Genomic DNA, 20,260 nt, shown 5'->3' on the forward strand with positions numbered 1-20,260 from the left:
TACAGTGGTGCCTCACTTAACGATTACCTCGTTAAACAACGAATCTGCTTGACTATGAGGTTTTTGCAATTGCAAAATGATGTTTTCATGGGTAAAATTCGCTTAACGATGATCGGTTCCCTGCTTCGGGAACCAATTTTTCACTTAACGATGGTCTGAAAACCGGCGGCTCTCAAAATGGCTGCCTGCTGTGCAAAATGGCTTCCCGCTGTTTTTAGGACTGATTTTTCGCAAGAGAAGCATTGGAAAATGGCCGCCCTATGGAGGATCTTCGCTTTACAATGAGGTATTTCGCCCATTAGAACGCATTAACCAGTTTCTAATGCATTCTAATGGGCTTTTTACTTTCGCTTGACAACAATTTCGCTCTACAGCGATTTCGCTGGAAGAGATTAACGTTGTCAAGTGAGGCACCACTGTACAAGTAAGTGGGACATATTATAACCAATTTTATCTTTTCACGCCACTTAGTGGTAAATCGCTACAAGCCTCGCACATTGACTTCAAAAAGTATAGATTAAAAATGTCATATTGTATTCAGCACATCTGCACTAAAACAAGAAACACGACACCTCATTGTCTTATTAATCAAACACCATGCACTGGAAAAAGCATCACTTAGTTCATAAGCAAGTTCAGTCTAGGTATACCTTTGGATGCTACACAAAGAAACAGGGCATGTCTAGAAAATACAGCAAGTTGCTCATCCTCATGATGGAAGATGTGACCAACAACAGCTAAAAAATTCAGAATGTCAAGCTAAAAGAGATGTTTGGATCTTGCATGATAATTTACTCCTAATATTTGAACTATTTTTGATAAGATCTATTTCCTGTATTTTCACACTAGGGAAGTCTCCTACACCTATCACTAGCTTTAAAATTACAGGTAACAATGTCAACACTCGAAAGTCAGTTCAATTTAATGAGAAAAAAACATAGCTGCTTTCCCCCCTCTTTTTTTGATGCAGATTTCATATAAGACAGGGTAGGCACAAAGATATTGGTTCATAACTGTAATGTTCAGCCCTGCCCTCACCTGTCCATCACAGCTGGGTAGTGGAACAGCAGCCAATGAGGGGACGGAAGGTGGTGCTAAAGGGGGAGGAGCTGGGATATAAAGGGGTGTGTATGGGGTTTTGATAGATAGAGATTAGAGCTTGTGCTGAGGGTTTAAAGTGATTGTTAGTGATAGTGAGTGAGAGAGCCTGTCAGTGTGAAATAGTCTGTGAGAGCCAGTGATTTATTTACAGTGATTGATTAATTGATTCTTTACCAGGGATTTACCATTTTTATTTTTGTAATCAATAAACCTGTTTTTGTTTTAAAAGATATACTTGTCCTTTTATGATTTTTTTAAAGGATAAGTTGGTGGCAGCAGAGTTTTAAAGTAAAGTAGCAACCACTCTCTGAGGTTTGAGGGTGGCTGTTACAATAACCTATTTAGGAGATTATTATACAGTACTTAGGAATAATGGATGGAAATTTTGTTGCATTTTTACACATGCAGAAAGCAAACAGTGTCACACTCACCGGCTACTATCTGACAATTAAGAAGTTCCCACTGGGATTCCTGAGCATTCATTGAGTCAGTATGTGCTTGTGCTTCCAGGATTTGCAATCACAGGTAATTAATTGCCAGACACAGGTGAGTGAATGTTATGCTGTTTCCCTTCCACATGCATAACAAAGCAACTGATTCACTCATAAGAATCTGCTCACTTTTTTCTAAAGGACACAAGGCCCACCTACCTTCACCACCATCCAGAGGATGAGATGTTGGACAAAGATCAGATATTTCAGTATCCAAAGGACCAGCCTCGGAACACTGCAGATAAGTAACACAGATAATTTAACAAGCAGATCTACATACCTAAAAGGAAGGGCACATCCCTAACCTCATCTCAGCTGTAGTTCTACTTCAGCACATTTACAAATAATAATTATAAGCAGTTCCTCAGATTACAATAATGGGAGGGAGAATGACAAAAAGCATGGGGAATCATATTAACTTGTCATTGTTAAGGAAAATCTCTGTACAGCTGAAGCACAAAGAAAAAACACATAAATTTCACACAACAGTAAAATACTAAAAAGCTTGGTGAGGTCCTTCCATGAATGTAATGCAATATCTTGCTTTCACATTTAACACCACTAATATACTTGAAACAGAAGAACACATAATTAAGGCTGCAGCAAAAAAATGGCAATTAAGCCATACAACACAGATTTCAGCCAATAGTTTGAGACTGTGATATTTTACAGACTATCTCTTTCTGTATCTGCTCAGTGACTGGTCTTGGTATCTGGAGCGACGGTGATAGCCCACTGCCCTTTGAAGTGCAGCAGAAGAGAATGTGGGACAGAACTTTCAGTTGTGGCACCAAGTTTGTGAGAAATTCTTCCTTTAACAGAACATTTGTCTCATGCACTATCTCACACTTCACATATAGGGGAAGTGGTTGGCGGCTTTAAAAGGTGGTTTAAAATAACACTTTTATCTGAACTGTTTTTATTGCAAAGATTATGACTGCTTTGTTGGAAAGTTTTTGGCTGATTTACCTACATTTCCTGAGTCTGTTTTCACTATAAAAATGTAGTGCTTGATTTTTAGTAACTGTTTGAATTTTCAATATTGTGTGGCACCTTAAAGGTCATTAAAAGGAAAGCAACATGTATGTTTTAATAAACCTTGCAATATTGTATCAGACACTACCATTTTAATGTTACTGTAAGTGAATCAAGCTAAATACAACTTTAATGAAATGTACATACTCTGTGGTGTATTGTCCATGCCATAAATGTGGGAGACTACAGAACAAACTAGAAGAAGGGTAATACTGATGTCTGTGTTCCAAGACAGCCAAAATAAGATGGTGCTATTAAGCTCAACAAACCTGAGTAACTTCTACAAATCTTGCGTTGTTATCTGGAGATGTTTTAGGTAAATTGATTATAATCTGATTATCATAACAATCATATGTAACAGGAAGTGTTCTTTCTCCAATAATGGGAAAGTTTTTTAAAATGACATCTACTCTTGTTTTCCAGAAGTAGCTTTCTGTAATCTCATATTTTAAAAAACAAAACAAAAACAAACCACATATGCAGAAGGGGAAGAACGAGATGAAAAACAGATTTTGCATGTCAGAGGCTTTCTACCCTCTACATGAAACAAAACCATTATCAGGTTTTTTTGTGTGTTTTGGTTTTCCAATGAAAACTTTACATATCATGCTTTCAATTATCCTGCATGGAATCCTGCTAGCTGCCATGCATTAATCACATGAAAGATACTGAAAAATCCATTCTACTTTCAAGGACATGCAAATCATATTCTCAGTAAGATTGGGAAGCCGAAAGAAAGAACTTGCCTTCTTTATGGAAGTCCACTCCCTCTTTGGTATAAAGGTCGTATCCAAATCATTGGATTCCAAGAGCTTTTTAGTTGGTTTCCTCTGCCGTTTGCTCTCAAAGCTCCCTACAATGAAGATGCAAGGATGGCATTTGTCCCTCTGGAAACATGCTCGTTTATTAAATAACACTGAAAACAGTAACTATATAATTTGGTACACCTGATCTTCTCATTCATGATACACAGCTGTAGCCTATGACTCCCGAATGGTCTGTGCTTCATATTGTTGCAATGAAGAATAATGAAGTAATATCAAACATGATCTTCTGTTTTTTCAACATGGTCTTTTGCGTTCCATTCCATAATAGAACACAGAGTCACATCCATACATACTGTGGAATATCACTATACTGGTGTTCCCAGCATAACATCTACAAACAAAACTAGTATGAACATATGGAATATCCATGAAGGCAGATCCTGTTGTTGAACCTCAGAAAGAATCTGGACACAGATCTCCATTTTGTGAGTGAAACTCACAAAAAGAAGTGAACAGATATTTGAAAATATACATCAGAGCTTTATTAATGTTAAAACTGTTATTTCTGAGCAGGAAGAGAAGCAAACTGATACATTCAAATTTTCTAGGCATGTTTTGAAAGTAATATATTATTTTCAAATTACTATTTTTAGAAGATTAGATACATGTTTGCTTTTCCTTCTGATTGGAAAGAATGTATTAGTATTAATATGTTACTTATAAAACTGTTACTCTTGCATTAGAGTAACAGTTTTATAAGTAACATATTAATACTAATATATTCTTTCTAATCTCTCATATATATACACAAGAAGAGAAAGAAACCCGCATAGATTTTATTATTAGAACTAGGTATAGGAGAGACTTAACAAAAAGTCTCATACATAATATGCCAATGGAAGCCCTATACCTGACCAAGGGAGTTTTTTAAAGGGAGCATTTATTCTGTGTTTTGTGTTTTTAATATTGTTCTTATTATGGGTTTTAATATGATACATGTTTAATGCTTTTTAAATATTGTAATAATTTATCACCATGTTTCCCCGAAAATAAGAGAGGGTCTTATATTAATTTTTGCTCCAAAAATGCAGTAGGGCTTATTTTCAGGGGATGTTTTATTTTTTTTTTTATGTACTACAATCTACATTTATTCAAATACAGTCATGTCATATTCTTCTGGTTGCAGAAAAACGCAGAGTGGTGGAGGGCGGGGTTTCACTTAACTAGGGCTTATTTTTGGGGTTGTCGTTTAGTCGTTTAGTCGTGTCCGACTCTTCGTGACCCCATGGACCAGAGCACGCCAGGCCCGCCTATCTTCCACTGCCTCCCGGAGTTGTGTCAAATTCATATTGGTTGCTTCGCAGACACTGTCCAGCCATCTCATCCTCAGTCGTCCCCTTCTCCTCTTGCCATCACACTTTCCCAACATCAGGGTCTTTTCCAGGGAGTCTTTTCTTCTCATTAGATGGCCAAAATACTGGAGCCTCAGCTTCAGGATCTGTCCTTCCAGTGAGCACTCAGGGTTGATTTCCTTTAGAATGGTTCGGTTTGTTCTCCTTGCAGTCCAGGGGACTCTCAAGAGTCTCCTCCAGCACCACAATTCAAAGGCATCAATTCTTCGGCGGTCTGCTTTCTTTATGGTCCAGCTCTCACTTCCATACATCACGACAGGAAAAACCATAGCTCTGACTATTCGGACTTTTGTTGGCAAGGTAATGTCTCTGCTTTTTAAGATGCTGTCAAGATTTGTCATCACTTGACAGCATCTTAAAAAGCAGAGACATTTTTTTGGGTAGGGCTTATATTACGAGCTACCTGAAAAATCATACTAGGGCTTATTTTCAGGGTAGGTCTTATTTTTGGGGAAACAGGGTATTTGACTTTAACTTTGTTTCCTTAAATGTTGTAAGCCGCCTCAGAACCTTTAGGAGAAAAGTGGCGTATAAATAAAATAAAATAAAATAAAAACACCAATTTACAGTAATCACATGGTCTTACCTGATATCATTAACTGCTCCTCTCCCTGTGAAGGAGGAGGAGGAGGAGTGACCGTAGTAGCAGCTTGCAACACATTTGGTGATGACAATGTCAAAACTGGCATTTCTGATCTTGGTTCTAGGCAATGGGAGTCAGGTTCATCCAAGAGAGAACCCTCTGCTTCAAGAACTGGAGGAGATTCTTTAGACGAAGAAGCAGATGAAACTGAGTCTAAAGGCTTCTTTTCTAGATCACTATCATGAGCTTGGTCGGGGCTGCATACATGTTTGGTTTCAGACTTCTCTAAAGAACTTGCCTATTAGCAACCACACACAAAACAAAATAAAAAGTAAGATATTGGTGAAACTTAGGCAATCAAAGAATGTAAATGATGAGTGCAGCCACTGAGAGACCTAACAACATTTCTGCAGCACATGAAAACCAACAAAATTAAAGTCTGGCTCTGTGAAGAATGATACATGTTTGATACATTTACATGATACATGTTTCAGCGATTATATTGCTCATCTGAGCACCAGTTTTTAAAGAAGCACCAATCCTGGTTGCACTATACATTAGACCCACCACTAGCAGGATATTGGCCCTAATTTTTTCAAAAGCTATCTGTCTATCTAAGAAGTTTATGAAAATCCTACTTAGATAATGTTTTTCTAATTTTTTTTACATCACTGTATTTGAAGTCAATTTTGCCATGGTTACATCTACCTTCCGAAATGGTTCCTGGCTCCTCTTTTTCTTCTTAGGTGCAAATATATGATCATACTCTTCTGCATATTCCAGAAGCCGCTTGCTTGGCTTTCTAAGGCGTTTTTTCTCTGAATGTGCAACTGACAAAAAGGAGAAACAGCTTCAGGGTTAGTCTCCAGAGAAGAGCAGAAATGTTGGAAGAGAATCCTTCATTATGACCTGGTTCAAGACTTACATTTGTTAGCAAAGTGTTTTATTTTCATCAACCTTTTCTTGCTCTGTTGTTCAAAACCAATTATTGTCCCCCTAATGTTCTGTTTAGGGTACTCGTAGACATACAGACTGCCTCCCCCCTCACTTGCCCTAATTCATACAAACTCTACAATCCACAATGCAGAATCACACATAACCTCCTCATTGCTACCAAACCCTGGAAAGCAAGTCAGCTGTAAACCCCTGCTGTCAGCATTTCTTGCTGGGCTGGCAATTTGGGAACTTTCATCCAGGGATCGAATGCAACACCTCTGTGCTGTAAATTGCACCTGGACATAACTAGCAGTGCTATGTCTAAATCAAAATGGAAGACTGAATAGCCCTTTGGGGAAAAAACAGATACAGGTTAGAAGCTATGGCTCCAAGAATCCCCACTTGTGATTGAAGCAGGAATTCTGTCCTAACTGAGCAACCGTTTCTGAACTTAACATATTTGTATGGCTTCCTTCCTGGGGTACTTTGCCATCATTCATTGTTAAAGACAGAAAAAAACAGCACCACTATTACTATTCTCTTTCCCTTTTTAAATAGTTTCAAAAAATATAATCCTAACATACGGGGGTTCCATAAACGACTGTGTTACAAATATCTTATTATTAAACGTCTAGTTCTCCCATCTCCCATTCCCAAACTTTGGTTTAGTTATCACAAACATGAAAAATGTCAAATCAAAGAACTGAAACAATTAACACTGTAAACAAAATAGAAGAGAAAACACAAAAGGCAAAGTTGTCTTAACTAACACAATGCTGGAAATCCAGTAGTAAGCCTCATTTACAGTAAAGTTCCTTGAACCAATGAAACTCACAAAGCAGATGATTCACTAAATCCTCACTGATTCAATGGGCCTATTTTAGTTGCAATTTACTACTAGATTTCAGCTGGTATGAAAACAGCTGCAAAAACTGAACTGCTTCTAGAGATAAAAGGCTTAAATTCAGTAAATGTTAAGTAGTGTACCTTTCAAATACATACTGTACATGTACACAATGGAATACACTGAGGATGCCCCTTTCATAAACATCAGAGTGATATCAAGCCGAATGACCCATTAGAAACAAACATTTTTCACAAATTCCTCCTGGCTCTTTAGGCAGGCTTTCCCTCCTGTCATCACTTGAATTTTTTTTTCCTTTTCCCCATCTTGTGCCACATTACTACTGTATTGTTTTTTTTTTAAACTTTATTATATTGTTTTTTCTCCATTTTTTATTGTTATCCACCCAGAGTTGACTTCTGTCTAGATGGGCGGGGTACAAATCTAATAAATAAATTTAGCTGCAGAAGCATTGCCCACATTACTCCAGAGGCTTCCCCTATCTCCCAGAGTAGATTTTCAGGGGGCACACAGAAGACTTTGAAAGGAAGTACCAAAAATCATCTCCCTGCTTCATCTCCAGCAGTAGCATCCCATGTACAGAGACTGAGCACAAGAACTTTGGGTCCAAGCCAATGTATACGAAATACATTGTTATAATTCTATATGGCCATATACAGTATCTAATTTGATATATCTCAAATATCGCTGCAGTCTCACACTTACCCACAAAACCTGGGTAACATTAAGAAGTATATTTAAAAGACCAGAGCCCCCAAAATAAGAAAAAATACAATAATAAAACAGGAAGTTGGAAACTTATCTTTCACAAACAACTCCAAACAGGGTGAACCACCACCACCTACCATTTTGTGAATGACACTGCCACCCACAGGATAATCATGCGTTTAAAAATTAAAGAACTAAAAATGGAATTGCCAAGTTTATGGAAAGTAAGAATCAACCTTTTCTACTATTACAGCTCATGGTAAATCTTCTGTTCAGACCCATTTAATTTTGTGCTCAGTTTGGGTTCCAGTTATTTTCCACAGGGACACATGAACCTATACATATACATACACACACGTGTGTGTGTGTGTGTGTGTATGTGTGTGTGTTTGCATGTGTGTGTGTGTGTATGTATGTATGTACGTACGTATGTACAGTGGTGCCTTGACCTCCGAACTTAATTGGTTCCAAAACTCCAGTTGTAACTCAAAATGGTCGCAAGTCGAAGCACCATTTCCATAGGAATGCATTGAAATGTAATTAATCCATTCCGGCTGAAGAAAAAAAATCACTAAAAAACCCCCCAAACCCCACAACACTGCAAGACCCATCGGAAACGTGATTAATCCGTTATGGCCAAAGGGGAAAAAAGAGAAAAGAAAAGCAAACAAACTATGCAAGACCCATCAGAAATGCAAAAAAAGCAAAGCAGAAAGCAAAAAAACTGTGCAAGACCCTTCAGAAATGCAAAAGAAACAAAGCAGAAAGCAAACAAACCCTGCAAGACCCATCGGAAACGCAAAAGAAGCAAAGCAGAAAGCAAACAAACCGTGCAAGACCCATCAGAAATGCAAAAGAAGTGAAGCAGAATGCAAACAAACTGTGCAAGACCCTTCGGAAATGCAAAAGAAGCAAAGCAGAAAGCAAACAAACCCCGCAAGACCCATTGGAAATGGGGAAAAAACAAAAAACAAAACCCGCAAAACTCATCGGAAATGGGGGGAAAATCACAATAAACAAAGACTGTAAGACCCATTACAGCATAGAAACATAACTCCCCCAGCCCAAAACTACGCTGCAAACCCCACCCAGAACAGTTTTTAAAAAGCAGAAAGCAGCACCTTGCCTTACCAGACAGTCTGAAGCCACCTCCGTTGGCACTCTCTAACTGCTGGGGTGGAAAGAGCTACAAAAAAGCAGCCTCTTCGCCACCGACGGTTAGCAATTTTAATTTCCCGCTCCGGGAAGCTCCGGCCGCAAGTCGAAGCAAAATTTTGTGGCTGGAGCTGGTTATAACTCGAAACGGTCGTATGTTGGGATGTTTGTAAGTTGAGGCACCACTGTATATATGTATACAGTGGTGCCTCACATAGCGAGGTTAATCCGTTCCAGATTAACCTTCACTATAGCGAAACATCGCTGAACGGGACAGGGAAAGCCATTGGAATGCATTAAACGTTGTTTAATGCGTTCCAATAGGCTCCTTTACGCACCGTTCAGCAAGGTTTCCTATGGCCGGCAGCCATTTTTGCGCCCTCGTTAAGCGAGGGGAGGGCGCGAAAACGCTGCGTGTGGCCATTACGAAGCTTCCAGCGGCCATTTTGTCCACCGAACAGCTGATCGTCGGGGCTTCATTTTGCGAAGATCGGTAAGCGAAACGCTTACCGATCTTCGTAAAGCGATTTTCGGCCATAGGGGCCATCGGTAAGCGATCGCATTAGCAATGCAAAAAAACGGATCGCTATGCGATTTCGGCGTTATACAGTGTGCTCGTTAAGCGAGGCACCACTGTATATATATTTCTGCCTGCTGTTCTGCATGAACTGATACATATCCCAAATGACACATAGTAGGCAAATGAATCATCCCAATTAAGATAGATAATGATGAATGCTAAAGAATACCAACAAAGTTGCAAGCAAGGGACAAAGGGTATTTGTTACCCATGGGTCTGCAACCTTGGCAGGCATGGAGCCAAATTTGAGCCCCTCAGCCCTCTTCATGGGCTTATACCAGGCCTGGAAATGGTCATTTTTAACCTTAAAAAGCAACAACAAAGAACTGAAAGAAGTGCTTGATGGGCAATTCCAGTTTTGTCCTCTAAGATGAAGGGCCTTAAAGGACTGCCACCCACCAGCTCTCCAATGTAAATGCCACCACTCTTGGAGGCTTTCAAGAATAGAAGGAGGGCATCACGGACCCCCAAGCTAGCCTCCTTAACATTCTTCCTTAAAACTGGTACAAAAATTATTTTTCCAAATAAGCACAAGAAATTTGGGGACACAGCAGTCTGTTCTAAGCTCTAAATTAGAAGTTCTACAAAAAAAGGCCCCAACTAACATTTGATTCAATATGCTTAACCTTTCCTAGCTTTTTGTACTATGATACTGTTTGTAATTTATGTGTATGGCTCATGCACAATACTTGCTTTGTAAAGACAAAACAAACTCAGCAGAGATTAAAACCAAAAGCAAAGATAAGCTTAAAAATTAGTGCCAAAATGTATATGTGGTGAATGTAAGGGATAAAGGAAATTCTACCACTCAGTAACAGATTGACTAAAATGACACTGAAACTAAAACACGGATTCATTTAAATAAGCAACATATATAAAGTTTTTAAAAATGGGATTCAACTGGTAAAACAGGAGGAAAGAAAGATTCAAGTGTGCGCACTTTACCCCACAAGAGTAAACACCAGAATTTTGGTTAAACAAATAAAATTCTATTACCCCCCAACAGGGGAATTGGCATCATCCTTTCCCAATTTTTTTTCTGAGTTTCTCCTGTGAAAGCTTCACTGCAATATGAATTCTAATGACAACAACTGGACCTCGTAAGGTAGGGAGGTGTGACCATAGTTTACTCGCCAGGCATCAAACAATCTCCCGGTGTCCCAAATAGGCTCCCCAGGTTTCTAAAAGCAGCCCTCAACACACCTGATTTTTAAAACCAAATTTCTCAAAAAGGTTCATTGTTCCCTCTAAAAGGCATAGGACACAATTTTGCCCTAAGTGGGGAGGGGGTACTCTTCCCCCCCAAAAGACAAATGCTGCTGATTTTCTTTTTTTAAATGGGGTCCCTAGAGAGTACGAGGGCCCCTTCTAGGATGGGAGCAAGGTTCCCCTAAGATGCCTGCCTGCATGCAGGTGAGTCCGTTTCCCTCCACACAGCGTTCCTCCTTCTCCACACAACCCGAGTGATAATTTCTGGCCCCTTTCATGCCGATCACAATGGAACCCAGAGGAGGGGGCCAAGTGTCACGTGCACGAGGGGCAGAGCCCTTCCCCGGAGGCTGAAAATTAGAGGAGACATTGGGTAGGAGCCTTTTTTAAAGTGAAATCCGTGGGGAGGGAGGGCAACTCTCCAAAACCAGGGTGGGCTCCAGCCTTGAAACCACTGGACGTTGCTCAACTCTGTCCCAAGGCCCAGTCCCTACAACTTGTAGATCAGAGGGTGGAAGAAATTATGAGCCGTGTTATTCAGACGGCAACTGTAGGTTCACACATTATGGAACGTTCATACTAACACAGACATTATATCCTGTACATGGCAAAGCAGAAGTGAGAAAGCCTTCCTTAGTTAACTAAATCGGAGAGTCATACTTAACCCTCTCCCCAGTTCTGGAGAGTCCTTATTCTATTTCCCTTATCAGGCACAATGAGACACTGTTCCTCTAAGCACAAGTCATGCTGACATTTCTTTTGACTAAAGCCTCCTTTAATTTTCTCTGAAAGAGACATGAAAGGTCTGTGCCTCAACATTTTATTTTATTGACCAGAGGCAAAAGCCATCTATTAGGATGATTATTATTTCCCTAGATCTACTGAGGTGCTTACCAGCTTTAGCACTGCTTTGATTAAAGCGCTGCCATCTCTTTTTGGGTGCTGTGTGGCTTACATCTTTAGGCTCATCACCCAGGGACCCTTTTCTATTCCGTCCTGAATCCATCTCTAGGCACGCCCCCTTTGCAAAGGAGCTGTAGCTCTCTCTTTTTTTATCAGATTCTGACTTCATTCTTACATGATCTAAACTGCCATCAGAGGAACTTGCCGAGTCTTCAACAGGGGAGGGTTCCACCAACTCCCACGGTACATTCCTTGAAATATCTTCCTTGGCATGGTCTAAAGCACTAGCAGCTGAGCTTTGGAGAGCTCTATGCGGATGGGGCACACGCTCAGCTGTACTGGGCAACTGGCTTAGAGACTGGCCCTCTGGTGCTGCTTTAGCTAGAAGGTTGGACAGTGGTTTAGATTTGGGACAGCTGCGCCTTGAAGTGCAGTTTATCCCAGAAACAGTATTTGTGAGTTCCCTTTTTTTAGCACCAGCATCTATCAACTTGGTTGTGATACCATGTGAAAAAGAGGACTGACCTTCTTTGGGTTTCTGACACTCTGGTTCTTGAACACTATCTTGGTTTTTTCCTAAGGTGTGAGTAGTTCCCACAGTAGGCATAGATGTCAAATCACTTGGAGTGCTATTTCCAGCACTATCACTGCTGTTAGAACTTGGGAAAGAGACTATGTTCTGAGTAGTCATGATCTGCTTTTCTTTTGTCTTACTATCATGCATATCTTTCAACATCATTAATAAGGTGCTGAACTTATAATCAGGCTTAATAGGCAAATGATTCTGCCCAGAGACAGATGAAAAGAGTAAGGGTGTTGTGGTCTTAGGAGGTCCGCCGTCTTTACTGTCATCATTTAGAGAACCATATGACAGCTCCTTCAGTTCTGAAAGTACATGCTTCACAACTGCCGTCTCTATTTCAGCAGCATCAGAAGACTTTGCATTAGTGCTGTTCAGCAGTTTAGGGCCATCAACCTTTCCCCTTTTGGTAGCTGCATCTAACTGAGACCCATGAGAACCTTTGGTAGCAGGAAAGCAGCCGTCGGAGCTACGTTCATCTTCCTTAGGAGAGAAATCTCTCTCTGCAGCAGTTCCTTTATGCTTGCATTTTATACTTCTGAACTGAAGTTGTTTTGTATCCATTTGACTAGTAAACCCCTTACTTTGGAGTGTAGTGTGCTTATCTGTAAAGGAAAGATTGTCATTCCTGTAAGCCGAAGTGACCTCATCTGCAAAGGATGGTTTGCAGAACTCTTCTCCTCTTGCGTCAACGTGGGCATTCCTATCTAGAGGGCCCTCCAGAGATTTGCGGTTTTTACTGCCACTTTTTGAGACATGAGCAAAACGTTTAACATTTCTTTGTCCTGAAGACTGTTCCTTTCCTTTTTTATTTACAGAGTCACAATTTTTCAGGGCACTATAGGCAGCAGCTGCTGCTATGCTTTGGTCAAAGGAGTCTAGATCACAGGTACCATCATCTGACGAATCAGAGTCCATTTGTTTCCTCTCAGCTCCAGCATCAGTTGCAGGATGGTGCTGCTGTAGTTTTGAACTGCCCATGATGCCTGCTGCTGAGTTCTTCTTTTTCTTCAAATCTACTTTGGCTGTCTCCGGCTGGCCATCTCTATGAGATATCTCATGCTCTGTTTTCTTCAATTTAGTTTCAAACTGTCTTTCTCCAAAGGAGGAGAGCAGATAATTTTCCACAGTGCCTTTGGACCCCAATAAGCTCTTTGCTATTCTGCAAAGTTCGTGAGATGCTTGTTTATCAGGCAAATCCGCAGTGGTCATCTCTTTAGCTTCGCTCACTGGCACTTTTCCTCCGCTCTCTCTCTTGGACGCCTCCAGTTTGGTGCTATTTTTTCTTATTCTGGCCCTCTTCCTGTTGTCAGAGCTCTTCTTCATTCGTGATTTAGTGAACATCTTTCCCTTATCGTGGGTTGAATGTCTAGAGTCCGAGGCCAATGACTTCAAACACCCATTTAGCTGCTTGCTCTGTTCATTTAAGGAACCCTTTGTGTAAGATTCAATTAAATGGACATTCTTCTCCCTGTCTGTTTTGCTAGACGTCAGGATGCATTTTTGAGTACCATTTTGTTTCAGATATTCATTTGCAAGGCCAACGCTGATCTCCCATTTAGCCATAAATCTCTTAGGAACCTTAAAGTAAAAGAAAGGACAATATTAATTGCTAAATGGATACTTATAACACACAAAGGGATAATGTTGGGAAAATAAATTACGTGATCTTCTTTCACACAGTGTGACTGCAACAGACAGTTAATTAGAGAACACAGGTAAAATCTGCCTTCAATTACCTATAACTTCAGTGTAAGTGTATTTCTCACCATCCACACATTCAAATACCTAGCTGTGCACCTGGGCAAACCCAACTTCGAGACATTCTCAAGCCGAGCTTGTGAAGTAGGAAAAACTCTGTTCCCACCTTTATAGAAAATGCTCATTGTTCCTGCCTTTCGAGACTCAATTTCTGATTTGCCATAGCAACCCCATAATATGGAAGATAAGTAGTCAATACCTATAGGGTGTGTAAAAGTGAATTGTGTGAATGCACACATGACCACAATGAAATACAGAGTGGTATTCTTTATAATTCCACTCATCAGGACTATGATATTCCATTTGGATATTTGATGGTAGCATCTTGAAACCCGAAATCCAAATGCAAAACTAGCATCTAAGAAACCTGAAGACCTCAAGCTGGAGTCTAAGTTCTTACAATTGTTTCCATCTCTGTCCATCTTACCCACACATCCCAGGGCTCAAATTTCAACTTCCACCTACAGGGCCTTCAAACACATTCCATGTTGAGTGGATCATGCCTTAAGCTTCTGGACATCCAACAACAAACATATAAGAAAGGAAATTTATCCTGTCTATTGGCAAAATTACAGGAAAAAAGGGGAATGAGGAAGGAAAAAAATAAGGATAAAATATTGTGGTGCTTCAAAGACTAAGAAACATGATTGTTGTGGGTTTTCTGAGCTGTTTGGCTGTGTTCTTAAGGTTAAAACCTTAAGAACACAGCAAAACAGCCCAGAAAACCCACAATAACCATCAGATCCCAGCCGTGAAAGCCTTCGAGAATATACTAAGAAACATGTTTCAATGTGAGCTTTTCTGGATCAACACTGACTTCCACTTCTGTGTCTGAAGAAGTGGATTTTCTGTCCATGAAAGCTCACATTGTAACACATTTGTTAGTCTTTCAAATGCCACAATATTTTGTCCTTGGTTCTTTTTTTCTCCTTTAGCTTTGGGACATGCTGAGGCAGACTAACACTGTTATTTCTCTGGTTATTACCTTGTGTCTATAACCTTTCTCTTTTTGTTTCCCTCTTCTCCGAAGGACAGGTAATTCTTCAAACTGATGCCTTCCTTCAAAGACAACAATAGCTTTTCCTACAACCCACGCTCTTTCAGATGGGTCTCCCAAGGCTTCCACGTAATACTCTCGATACGGTCTGCGATTGGAAACTAATGAAATGAAATTTATATGATTAGTATGTCCAGAAACAGAAGGTTATGAACTTCCGATTCAAACTCAAAGTACAAATACTCTCTTAACAAGGTTTAGTGAGTGGAACCTATGACAGAACACTGGAATGAATCCTCATTTTCCAACTGAAGTGTTCCTGTTCAGGGTTCCAGCCAGTCGTCCCACAAATTCTAGGAGTTTTTTTACATACTTAAGAAAGCCAATTTGCTCTCTCACATTCAATTTTTGCCTCCTATAACTGCCACTTCGTTTACCTCGAGAGTGATGGCATGCTCAGTCCTCTTTGAGGTATTCAATTTTTTTAAAAAATAATGTATTCTACTCCTGTAAACCCCAGAAATCTTCAGAAAATGCTGATACTTCCTTCTTGCGCTTCTATTTTTGTCAGCATGTGCCATACAGTTTCACTCTCAGAAAATACAAGATTATACATTAAACTGGCCCTCCTCTTGAGATCCTGAAGACCACATTAAGCACCCTCCTCTTGAAATCCTGAAAATGGGCCCCCCAGTTTTGTCTGAGGCTGTTGGTTCTCTGAAACCACTGTAGCCTGTGCTTCATTTCATGCAAATATCAGAGGCTAAATTGAGTTCAGGAATTTTTATCTCAGGACAAATGACAACCTGTAAATATGACTGGAAGTACAGCTGGGGTACCAGTAGCCCACAGACTAGCCCTTAAAGCTCCCAAACAAGCTCATACACCATCTTCTGCCCTATCCGCAGCAGTTAGGATTAAAAGAGTCCATATGGAGCCAGAGGGAGGCTTTCCCCCCAGACTTAAGTACAACATACTGGGTGACCTGGCTGGACAGCTAGAGAGATAAGGCTTAATCTTATCCTCTTGAGATGTTGTCATTCCCTTCCATGTGCATGGTAACCAAGCCTGGAAAAAAAATGGAAGGACTTTCTTTAAGTATGGCTGCAGGACAAGGCACACAATTTTGGAAGACACAGTAAGGCAAAAGGTAAGTCTTCCCTATATAGTTTACTCCTTCTAATCATGCCTATCAAGCAACCATTTAAAAAACCCAAAACACACAGTCAAGAAAGCAAGTCTGACTTATCGTAGAAGGGCATAATTTCAATGTGCTACTTTCGGGTAATTTTAAATATCTCTCCCCCAATTTCCTAACTATTTTGGTCAATAAACACTTAAAGCAGACTATTTGCAAAATAACATATTTGAATAACAGCCCAGAGTACTAACTTTCTAATTATGCAGTATAATTTGTATTACCTTTCATTTTTGTATGAGTATCTAACACGGGATCAACACAAATTTTACAGGGCCACCATGGACGTCGGTTGAATTTTGCCCATACAAGATCTCTGGCTTCATATTTTATTGGAGAAGGTTTCTTGCTGGTGCGACCCTTTGAAGAGAAACAAGAAAACTTCACTGACATTTGGGAATCTCCACATGGAAGGTGCATGAATGACGACATCTGCAAACTGTAATTGGCTCAGATCTGTTGACTGGTGGAGATGAGAGGCAAAGAGTATTCTTATTTTGTTTTTGGCATCAATGTTTTATTTCAACAATGATTGGAGACAAAAGTATTGCAAGCGGCCTTTCTTTTTAACAATCCTCTTGAAATTCAATAAGTTTTAAACAAATATAAAGATTTACAAACTATAAAATATGTTATTTTGTTATTGCTGTTTTGTGCTATCAAGTTGTGCTTCTAAGTATGAGTATGAGCCTCATGGCGCAGCAGTTAAATTGCTGTACTGGAGCCAAAACTATGCTTACAACCCAGGGTTCAATCCCAGGTCAAGGCAGCTGGCTCAAGCTTTACTCAGCCTTCCATCCTTCTGAGGACAATAAATTGAGTATCCAGCTCACTGACATCCAAGTTATACACCCGCAAAGTGGGTTCCCCACAGGAAAGTGCCCTTTAGTTAGCAGTTGGTTTGGGGAAACCCAATATTCACCAAACATGGGATAGATTGTAGAGGAGACTCATGGGAAGCTTCTCTGTGATTTTGGTGTCTCCAGGTGCCAGGTAGAAACTTTGTGGGTGTATAACTCGGACATCCGAAACCCAATCAACAAATCACAAATGGCTAAAAATTCTTTGATTCATATTCATTGGGGGCATTGATTTGTATGAATATGAATGGATGGATTAGCAGTAAATGAATCTGGTGATTTGTTTTTCAGTTTGTGTCCATCTCTACTGAACAGCCATAATATATTAATTTCTCACCACAGATATTTTCTGATGAAGTTCAGTAACGTATGCATTATGTAGGGTTGTGGTTTTTTTGTTTGGTCTTTTCAGTTATAACCTTAGATCAATATTACAGCTTTTTTACACCATGTTCTTCCCTTCTGCCCCCTTCACACCGAATTTCCAATATTTGAAACTGCACATATGGGCATTTAAAAAAAATATTTCAAATTTTATATTTATAAGGTAAGAGTCTTAGGAATTAACATTATATATAACTATCTCCACACACATATACACACATGCACAAACATCCACCCCCACACCAAGGTTCTACAACTACAAAATGTAGCTGAGTGTAGAATTTAACAGTAATATACTTATATTGTTGTTCTTATTATATTGTATATTTGTACATTTTTATATCTGTGGGTTGGGTGTGGTGTGGTGATGTTCCTGATGTTTATTTCACTGTTGAAAACCACCCAGAGTAGTGGCAAGGCCACTAGATGGAGTAGTACAGAAATTAAATGATTGATTGATTGACTGACTGTTTGACTGACTGTTTGACTGACTGACTGACTGACTGACTGACTGACTGACTGACTGACTGAATGAATGAATGAATGAATGAATGAATAAATAAATAAATAAATAAATATTTTAACCATGAGTTACTACAAAACTTCAGGAAGAAATATCAAAGACTCTTACAACAGCATCAAAACTGTATTTTATCTGAAGCCTGGTTTTTCACAGGAAATGTCCTTGTCAGATGCATCCCATGCCCAATCCTAGATCACTGAAAATTGCTGCCGATGGAATACAGAAAAGCTACAGTATATATTTCTTAAACAAAATTTCACGGCATAAACCATCTTTTTTATACACAATCACCTTCATTTAAGCCAGGCATGAAGATTATCATGGCTTCTGTTCTTAATACCAGCTAAGAATAGAAGACAAAAAAAAACAAAAAACAAACCCCTAATCTATGCAGATTTTAAAGTCGTACATAGATAAACTTATTAACATTTCCAAAAGCTCCAAATGGGTTGTTTCAAAATTGAGTCAAGGTCTATGTTCAATAGGGGATGGGGAAAATTAAGATTTATTTCACTAACAAAATACTGCCTAACTTCCAACTGATCCCTGCAACACATCTTGATTTTGGAGCACAATCGTATGAAAACTTACTTGGGAGTAATACCAAAAGTGCTCATTCCCCAGTATACATGCATGGATTCAAGTTGCAAAACACACCGAGCATTTTATTCAATAAAGGCCTTTCTCTGGGGCCTGCTGAAATGTAGTATTTACATTTTAATTAGAAACACAAACAATTACAAAGGATTTTCACCATGTAAACTGCTAGCCTAAAGCAGAAATTCCATGATAGGAGTGTCCATTTTCTGTAGGATTATTCCTGTCATTTAAAAAAAATGCTTTAATGCCATTTTCTTCCTGGCAGTTGGGGGGGGGGACCCACCAGTTTTCGGATATAGCATGTCTCGGTCCTCCCAAGCCATCACAGATGCTAGTCTTCATTTAAAGCGGAAATCATTTTTGCTCCCAAGACATTAGCACAGATAAGATAACTGAACAGACACTCTCCTACAGAGAGGTTCTTAACTCCTTAGTGAGGAACCTTTGGCCCTCCAGGTATTTTGGACTTCAGCTCCTAAAATCCCTTATCAGCAGCCATGCTGGGTGGAGCTGAGAGCTGGAGTCTCAAAACACGCAGAGAACCAAAGTGCTCTGCCACAAACCTTTAGATTCCCCATCTTGAATACACACCTTAACATGGCGAACGGATCTGAGTGTGTCAATGAAACTAAGAGCACTGCTGAAAGGAGACCGGGCTCCTACTATGAGCCTGGAATCCTAGAAGGGCCACTGAAGTTAGAATAGTCCCAGCTGAGACACCACACTAAACAGGCGTTCACTCTCTTCAAGGGTGACGACCACAGCAGCAGAAGAGAATGAACAGGTCCAATGCTGCTGGGAGTGGCAGCTACTGGGCAGTAGCAATATCTGAAGATAACATTGGCAGAGGAGGCAACAACAATGACACTCAAGATAACTTTTTTTAGCACTGCACGGAAGGTGGCAATGGTAAACTACTTTCTTATCTTGAAACCCCTACAATGGGACAATCCAAAAAAGAAACATGAGATAGTGCTGGAAGATGAGGCTCCTAGGTCAGAAAGCACCCAATCAGCTGCTGGGGAAGAGCAAAGGATACGAACAAATAGCGCTATCGCTAATGACACGACTAGATTAAAGCCAAAAGGATGTCTAGTGGCTGAGGTGCAAGGAAAGTCCAATGCTACACAACACATACCCTTGGCACATAGAACGTGAGAAGTATGAATCAAGGTAAATTGGAAATTGTAAAGCAAGAAACATAACATTTAAATATTGCAGTGTTTTTTGTAAGTAAACCAAAGTGGACTGAAATAGGACATTTTTAGACAAGCAACTACATGTTTTACTCTGGAAATAAAAATCAGAAGAAATTGAATGGCTCCAATACTGAGACAAAATATAGCCCATTCAGTTAGAGGCTATAATGCAAGATTTGACCAAATAATACCCATCAGACTTCTGGGAAAACCCATCAACATAAACACAATTCAAGTCTATGCTCCAACTACAAATGCTGAAGAAGATTAAATTGAAAGCTTTTATGCAAGCATCTTGGGAGAAATTGATCACACATTAAAACAAGACATGCTTATACTTATAGGCAACTAGAAAGCAAAAAAAAAAAAAAAAAAAGGAAACAAAGTGGTATCAAATTTTTGGTCCAGGGTTC

General features: G+C 39.7%; 1 protein-coding gene across 22 annotated transcripts in view; it reads right to left on the reverse strand.

Moving 5' to 3' along the window:
- The window catches only part of NSD1 (nuclear receptor binding SET domain protein 1), an 81,854-nt gene that overhangs the window by 29,091 nt on the left and 32,503 nt on the right, over positions 1-20,260 (reverse strand). For 17 of the 22 annotated variants that reach the window (XM_078385569.1, XM_078385566.1, XM_078385561.1 and 14 more), the window contains 7 exons: positions 16,506-16,641; positions 15,072-15,244; positions 11,737-13,906; positions 6,098-6,219; positions 5,393-5,687; positions 3,374-3,480; positions 1,752-1,827 (listed from right to left, as the gene is read on the reverse strand). In XM_078385569.1, the coding sequence (XP_078241695.1) occupies positions 1,752-1,827; positions 3,374-3,480; positions 5,393-5,687; positions 6,098-6,219; positions 11,737-13,906; positions 15,072-15,244; positions 16,506-16,641 (3,079 nt within the window). The remainder of the gene's footprint in view (positions 1-1,751; positions 1,828-3,373; positions 3,481-5,392; positions 5,688-6,097; positions 6,220-11,736; positions 13,907-15,071; positions 15,245-16,505; positions 16,642-20,260) is intronic. The other 5 variants (XM_072989949.2, XM_072989941.2, XM_078385570.1 and 2 more) reach the window with 2 other exon arrangements.

The sequence above is a fragment of the Pogona vitticeps genome, chromosome 2 (assembly GCF_051106095.1).
Source record: "Pogona vitticeps strain Pit_001003342236 chromosome 2, PviZW2.1, whole genome shotgun sequence".
Lineage (NCBI taxonomy): Eukaryota > Metazoa > Chordata > Lepidosauria > Squamata > Agamidae > Pogona > Pogona vitticeps.